The 7870-nt window shown below is 34.5% G+C and overlaps 1 protein-coding gene across 5 annotated transcripts; it reads left to right on the forward strand.

Annotated features, from left to right (window-relative positions):
• The first annotated feature begins 1770 nt into the window (after positions 1-1770).
• Positions 1771-6123, forward strand: LOC132606279 (uncharacterized). 5 transcript variants are annotated; one of them, XR_009569672.1, is made up of 4 exons: positions 2054-2423; positions 3625-3889; positions 5203-5275; positions 5960-6123. XR_009569672.1 is itself a non-coding variant. In XM_060319714.1 (3 exons), exons 1-3 carry the CDS (start codon positions 2187-2189, stop codon positions 6061-6063), a joined length of 414 nt encoding a protein of 137 aa, XP_060175697.1. In that variant the 5' UTR covers positions 1963-2186; the 3' UTR covers positions 6064-6123. The 5 variants fall into 5 exon arrangements, 1 of the variants encoding a protein (XP_060175697.1); XM_060319714.1 differs by lacking the exon at positions 3625-3889 and having other exon boundaries at positions 1963-2423; XR_009569673.1 differs by lacking the exon at positions 5203-5275 and having other exon boundaries at positions 2102-2423; positions 3674-3889.
• Positions 6124-7870: the final 1747 nt, after the last annotated feature.

Genomic DNA, 7870 nt, shown 5'->3' on the forward strand with positions numbered 1-7870 from the left:
CATAAGAAAAAGGAATTGATTCTTACCTTTTTCTACAAACTTCTTCACTTGAACAAGTTGTCAACTTGAAGAAATAAGTGCTCCTTCTTCCAAAACAATTACACCAAGTTGTAGAGGACACTTAATTTAGTAGGAATTCAACAAGAAAATAATTTTAGAGGCAAGATTTTGAGGGGTGATTTTTCTATGGCCAAACCCGAAATGCCCTCTTTTTGTTCTTGTTTTTCTCTTGTTTTTCCTCCTATTCTTTCTCTTGAAAGTTCTATGGAATTTGGATGATTAAGTGGTCTTTTATTCATTGACCACATGACTTAATTCCATGGGCTTGGATCCTTTTTATGGACCATGGCCGAATGGCTCCTCACTTGGGCCTGAATTTTTTTTTTTCATTTTTTTTGGGCCAACTCGGTTGGTCCCGAGTTGGGCCTAGCCCACTGACCTTTCGACCTTAAAACGTTCATATCTCCTTGTACCGACGTCACCTGGGAACCCACGACCTATGGATGGAAAGCTAATTCAATTATCTACAACTTCTATTTCAAGGTATTTTCGAAATTCCAAACTTACAATACAGTTTTTGCCCCCCAAAGTCAGGTCACCCGAAAACGTTTTCTTAAAAATATTCGTTTGGAGGGTTTCCACTTTGATTTGGTCCAAAGGTACTTCATGAGTTGTGTTTAACTTTACATATGTGATTCATATGACTTTTCAGATGTTCCAAAAAAAAAATCTCGGTATGTGGGCCCCACCCCAGCAGATGCTCCGAGGTTCAAAAATACGGGATATAACAACAAGAATCCAACAACAACATGCACGAATTGTACATTCAAATTATCATACAACACAAGAAAAATGATCATTCTTACCTTACAATTTGTTCTTCAACCTTGGCCGAATCTTCAACCTTATTGACATGCTACACCTCCTTGTTTCTTTCCAACAACTACTACACGTTCTTATGCACTTGGTAAGGAGTTGAATTGATGGAGAAAACTGAAATTTGGGATCAACATCACCTCACCATTCTCGGCTAGCTCTAGCCGAGAGCTTCTCTTTCTAACTCTAAGTTTCTTAACTTTGCAAATGTTGAAATGATGTAGTGAGTTGATGAATAATCAGAATTTTACTATATATATTCACTACAAGACTTGGACATGTGTCCCACTCAAATTTTTGGGTCAAAAAACCATTGACCATTCCACTATAATACACGGTCAAACATGGCTTATAATAATGGGCTGATTTTTGTTCCCAATCCCACTTAATAATCTAACCATTGTTAATTTAATCCCAATTTTCCATTAATGCTTCTATACCAAATGAAATTTGTAGGTAAATTGTGACTTGAAACGAAATCGGAAGTTAAAGTCTCTACTTCGTACCTTAAAATAGTCTTGTCTTTAACTTGTCGCGTTTAGTTTAAAACGTCCCAATGTATGAAAATATGGGATATAACATATATCATGTAATTTACAACAAGTGGCAACAATACAACCCTTAACATAACATGGTGCCTACGTATATGTTCGTCGTCTCATATATTCAGTATAACCATAAAATAACATGCATATAATGAGTTTTAGTTTGGGGAGAAACTCAAACACAGATTAAAGTCCTAACTTACCTTTGTCCAATAAGATATTATTCACTAATAGCTTTACAACATCCAATATCCACATAACTACTCCGATCTATGAAAAAGAATGCTCAACAGTGTTAAACAAAGTCAAAGGACTTAATTTCATAATTTAAAGCTTGGTTAAAGTCAAGGTCAACCATGAGTCAACATGGTCAAACTTCCAAAGAAATTACAAATTCTGATCATTCATAATCCCACGAGTCCAAGTCGATAATTAGATTTCCACTTGGAGTCCATAAAATCCATGATTCAGTGTTTATAGAACCACTACAAGAAATATGAATTTTAGTCGCAGTATTCAGGGGCAACTTTATTTGTCGCCACGGATAGTGGGGATATTGTGGCGACCATATAAAGTTGCCATAGAAAATTGTAGTATTTGTAGCGACTTTACATAGGCCGCAACAAATATGTACCACAATAAGACTAAAATTCCCTTTCCCGCTCAAGAAAATTTTGGCTCCAAGATTTTAGGGGCGACTTATACTACATCACTACTAAATGGTTATTGTGGAGACTAAGTCGCTACTAAAAGTACTTTTAAAAAATGAAAAAAATAAAAAACGGAAAGACTCCAAAAAGAATAAAAAGGAAAAAACGCACAAAACTTTTATTTTGGTCAATATTGCATCCACTTTCCTCCCAATTTTCCCTCTTTATAACCCTAATCCATATCGAAAATTCAAGAATCCAACAACGATTTCCTTCCAATTTGTCATTTCCGTTGAAGAAATCATGTCTTCAACCTGAACCTGATGTTCCTTCTCTCTGCACACTATATTTGGTTAGTTCCTTTCTCTACGTCTTACATCGTTGTGTTACTTTTATGGTTTATTTCTATTCTTTTTCTTTCTCGACTTTGTGGTGGGAAAAGCTTCTATGAATGAAGCTTGGAGACAGCTGGATTTATGGGTTTTTAGTTTGAAATAGTTGTATTTGTTTGAGTGGAAGTGGGAGACATTGAACAGGGTGAAGAAGGTGGTGTTTGGGTGGCCATTTGTGGGTTTTGTATTTTTAGGGATTAATGGTTTAAAAAGTTATAATGCGATTATATAGTAAAGAATAAAGTTGTTAAAGATGGTGTAGAGTGCTGAACTTTGACTTATTTTAATGCTTGGATTTATTGAGTCAGTTTTAGGTTGAGATATATGGTTGAAGTCATGGGTATTTAATCATCATCTGAACTTACTAGCATTTTAAGTCAGCATGTCTTTCTTATGGTTAACTTCTCTTTGTTTTAATCTTTGGATTTGTTTCATAGTTAACAATCCCGTAGATTTATGATTGTTTGTTATTTGTAGTGTTAAACTTATCACTGCCCATGTATCAATGTGAATTTAGTTCTTATTTTAGAGTTGGACACAAGCTGTTTTCTTTTACGATGTTTCATCTTCAACTGGTGGCTTCATTTATTCTAAATATGAAAATTGATGCCAGCCAATTACTAGTTATAGATTTGTAATAAATATTGGACTTGATTTTTCAATCTAGGTGAAACAGGACTGTCTACCTTGTTTTCTTTTTCCTTCTTTTTTGATTTCTTTGCTTTTGCTACTGCTATGGTGTAGATTTGTTTGTTTTTTATCATTTATATTTAATATTATTAATAGATTCAAATTAAGCTAATCAAGTTGTCTTGCAAAATTAAAAAATCCCATCTAAACCTTTTAATAAGTAGCATCTACTGTTTTCTTGTATGTAATTACTGAAATTGTTTCCTTTGTACAACAACTATGTAATAGTAGGAATCGGTTACTATTTTCGTAGTAGCTATTGTTTCCTTGTACACGCGATGTTTGAGAGTCGCTTTACACATTCGTATATGTGAACTTAAGTTGTGCGTCACTAGAAATATTTTGCTAGTGTTGTACTCATCCAAAGTCATCTCGTTCAACACATGCCTATATTTAGTTTGTTTTGCTAGTCAAATTTAATATGTTGCGTACTGGTGATCAAGGAAATGATATAGTGGTGTATTTACATAGGGGTGATGTTGAATCACAAAGCATTAATTATATTGATGCAAGTGAACAGGCTCAGAAAAGTGTGCATATTCAGGAAGATGATTTCATTAATGACAATCATATAGATATGTGATATGTCCGAGAATGAAGAAAACGAAGAATAGGCATTGACATAGAAGACAATGATATGGAGTGACCAAAGAAATAGCTTTGAATCGAGTTACAATCATCCCGAATTTTAACAGAAAGTGCACATCCCATCCGAAGACTAAAATAAGTGGTTCAGGTTTGTTCTCTATTATAATTTAATTATGATTTCAATTGGAATTTCTTGAAACAATATGAAGATGTCAGGAAAAAATTACATGATTGTGTCTATTTACTTCTAGTATTCATGTGTTGTCCGGAACTTGGAATTAGAATGAACATTATTGTGTCAATGAACTAAATTTATGCATTTTGAATTTCCACCTTAATATTTACAGAAACTGATACGTTAAGTTTCACTTTCACCACTAGTTGGGTGTAACATGATATGGCCATAATGGGAACCTTACCACCAATGAAACACTAAAAGGAAAACTAATCAAATGTGCTCTCTAATTTTTTATGAGTGATTGTTTTTTTTCACATGACTACCAATTTGGTTATTTAGGTAAAAAATATTGGTATCCACTTCTTTTTCTAGTGCTTGAAAGTTGTGCTTCTAACTTCTGTAAAATGTATGGCCAGATGTGACCTAGCCTGCTCCCGGAACTGATTAGGGAAACTAGTTTCCTATCTTGTCTACTCTTCTCTTCTCTTTAATGAGTGAAATATAGATACCTGAATTTGCATAAAATACAAAGTACTTTTCTTTATCAAAATTGTACCTCCATTCCCTTTCTTGATAGAAAATAGTTGCATATTATGTACCTCCACTCCTATTCTGTTCCTTTGTGTTGCTAATCCTTATGTGTTGACGTATTTCCGTCTTGTTAGTTACCTATATGCCCATAGGTAGTATTTGCTACCCTATTTGATAGAATATAGAGTATGAACAGTAATATATTTTATTGTTTGGTAGGTTAGGAACATTCTGCATTTCTGTTATTAATATGTCATGGTTAATAGTTTTTAGTGTATTATTTTGTGGCTCTTCGTTTGGATTCTATCAATAGATACTGTGGTTAATGAGGAATATTCTTCGTCTCTTTGCTAAGTGTGCATTTCTACTTTGTATTCTTTTTATGTATTAGAGACCATATGTCTAGGCATCTGTTCATGATCTAATTTTCGATGAAGTATACTAAATGGTAACATGGCGAAGTCGTGAGTCTACTCTGTTGATGAATATATCTGTTATGAGCTTCATATCGCTATTTGGATAGAATCTAATTATATAATTTGGTGAATGTAACCTCTTATTATCACGTTGTGCTTGTGCACTCAATTTCCTTGTTGATAACGTGTTTTGCCTATCATTGAGATTCTTGGTATCTGAGAATGATTCTGGCAATATGAAATTGTAAACAAATCGTGTAAAAGCCTAACAAGTTTCACATGTATAGCACAATGATATAAATGTTCTCACAGTCACTAATTGTTGAATGTTGTTAGAGCTGCTATCCGAAGGAGATGAAATCCATCCTATTGCTAGTCACCTCACTTCTGGTGCTTCCCTGTCAGAAATGTAAACAAACTCTAATCTTATAGTGAAATTTATTATTTTGGGTGCTGGATTGGGGAACTAGTTACTTAGTTGTCTGCTTGCTTGGTTGCTTACTAGCTTATTTTCTTATCTACTTTATTTTTCAAACTTAGGATCTTCTTCCAGTTTAATAAAACGGTATTGAGTAGACATAATCATAACCAAACTGATTTTGTTCTAGTTACCTTGCCTAAGGAAACTATATGCCTAGAGTTTGGCCTACACATTTGTTACAAATGATTACGGTCAGAGTTGGCGATAATTCAATATATAAGTATTTTGTGGTTAATAGTTTTCCAAGGTCGATCAAATTAACAATGGATCAGTAGCAGTAGTATACAATCCAATTCAACTTATGTAGTTTCTTTATCAATAGTCTCTGTAGGCTTTTGAGGTTCTTTCACATGATTAAAAAAAAGTGATAATAATTTATCATCATTGGATTGTACTACAGAAGGTGTAAGTTAGCAAATCTTAAAGTTATGCCCTCATGACAAGATTTTGATATCTAATATGTAGAATCTTAAGATTAAGTTCACAAAAAATAATTTCAAATACTTGGGCGATTACTTGCTTAAAATTCTTTATTTGATTTATTCTTGCTTAATATTAAAATATCCAAGTGTATCTTTGCTTCTTTGTGTTTTTATTTATTTTTTATTTCAGGGACAAATTTGCTCGTTAATGGAAATTGTTCAACAAGGAGGAGTCTGAAGATGCTTTGTGATTCTTTCTTTTCATGTGTAAATACCATGTTGATGAATTTATGAAGTGTTTACTCTATATTATGGCATTTAAGTAATAAGAAGTTCTTATGCTACTCTTGTTGAGTTTGGTATTATCTTTGTATTGATAATGGACAACTATTATATTATTGAGCAATTAATAGTAAAATATATATATAAAAAAAAATTATAGAAAGAAAGTTTTCGTGGCGACCCTGAAGTTGCCACTAAAGTGTCATGACCCAACTCGTGGGTCGAACAGGCACCCACGCTAACCCCCCTAGTGGGCGAGCCCTTCCTTCACTTTACCAATTTGAGAATTAACATGAGGAAAATTAACTCATATAAACAGGCTCAATATCATAGATAAGTAACTAAGTGCGAAAATACAAAATAACACCAAGAATCTGGTCTGTAACAGTGCAAGAGCAACTAATACAAGTTTGAAATGCCAGGAAAGGCTCATAAGCATAAAGGGATCACAGTCCGAAAGACAGTAGACAGATAATAAGATGAGTGAAAGCTCGGGCTGCAGATCAGGTAGTGGTTCACCCTAAATCTCCAAATAGGACTGCCACGGGAATCACTCACGAGGGTCTGATGGAGATCCTATAGCAAACTCTGCACTCAGAAAAAAGTACAGCAAGATAGTATCAGTACAAACACTGGTAGGTATCATAGGCCAACAACATTTAGTTCACATATATGAAGAAGGAAATCAACAAGTAAACATGTAAGCAATTAAGCACATTCACGAACCAATTCAACATAAGATTAATTCAAATATCAAGTGTGTACTGAATCAGGCAATGAAGAATGGATGTACGTGTGAATGCATATGCGATGCAATACAATGGCCAACTGTTCATATCGTACACATATGTGAAGGATGGAAACCTCCACGTCTTAATAGTCATGAGCTATGGGGGACCCGCGAAATCCAAGTACACACTCGTCCGAGCAAGAAAACTCGAGCAGCAAGTACAACACATTTTGCTCCGGTAGCAACCTCGAATCACAAATTCTCATCTCTCTTTTACACGATCCGGCAAAGACCTCGGATTTTCCACTTTCTCACTTATCACCATTTAGTACCCAGTCACAGATCGTATCTATTCATCATATGAAATGAGACTGTATGCCATGCAAGATATCTCAAACAACAGTAAATCATAATCAAGATTTCATTTGTGTCTTATCATAAGTACCCATCACGATTCAAGTCTAATCTCATCATTCTTCCTTTTATCGATGATACGTGACATAAGAAGAGAGAGATGAATGCACACACAAGTCATAACATAGCAAATAAGGCGACAAGCCCAGTCATAGCAATAAGCCGACAAGCCCACAAACAACAACAGAACCAACCTAATAGGAATTCACCTCCACACCATACCCGAAGGCCTAATATAACTCCTACTTATGCTTCAGTATTTAGAGTCTATCCAAAAAGGTACACCGTAACCTACCTCGATGCCGAGCGGGTGCCACAAGCTATCCAACACGATTCTTGCCCTTTCGAAGAGCTTCTGAATGTTCGAAGTCTATCCAACAATGTAATCTACATTAGAAACCGAGACTAACGATACTTAAATTGCTACAATACTATTCAAATCGACAACAACCCTTTTAAAGAGGAAATAGGGCCCACAAGGGCAAAATAGGAATTTCAAGTAAAAAATCGGCTACCAACGCTTAAGAAGTTCAATACCATTCCCCAATTACTAATTAAACTCAATTAATCATAAATTTCACCCTCTAATTAAAAAAAAAAAACCTAATTTAGAAAGAAACTCTATCTTTCCATATTCAAAATCCATGAAATTTAGTTAGATTCAACTTAGTATCT

Source organism: Lycium barbarum, chromosome 8 (assembly GCF_019175385.1).
Source record: "Lycium barbarum isolate Lr01 chromosome 8, ASM1917538v2, whole genome shotgun sequence".
Taxonomy (NCBI): domain Eukaryota; kingdom Viridiplantae; phylum Streptophyta; class Magnoliopsida; order Solanales; family Solanaceae; genus Lycium; species Lycium barbarum.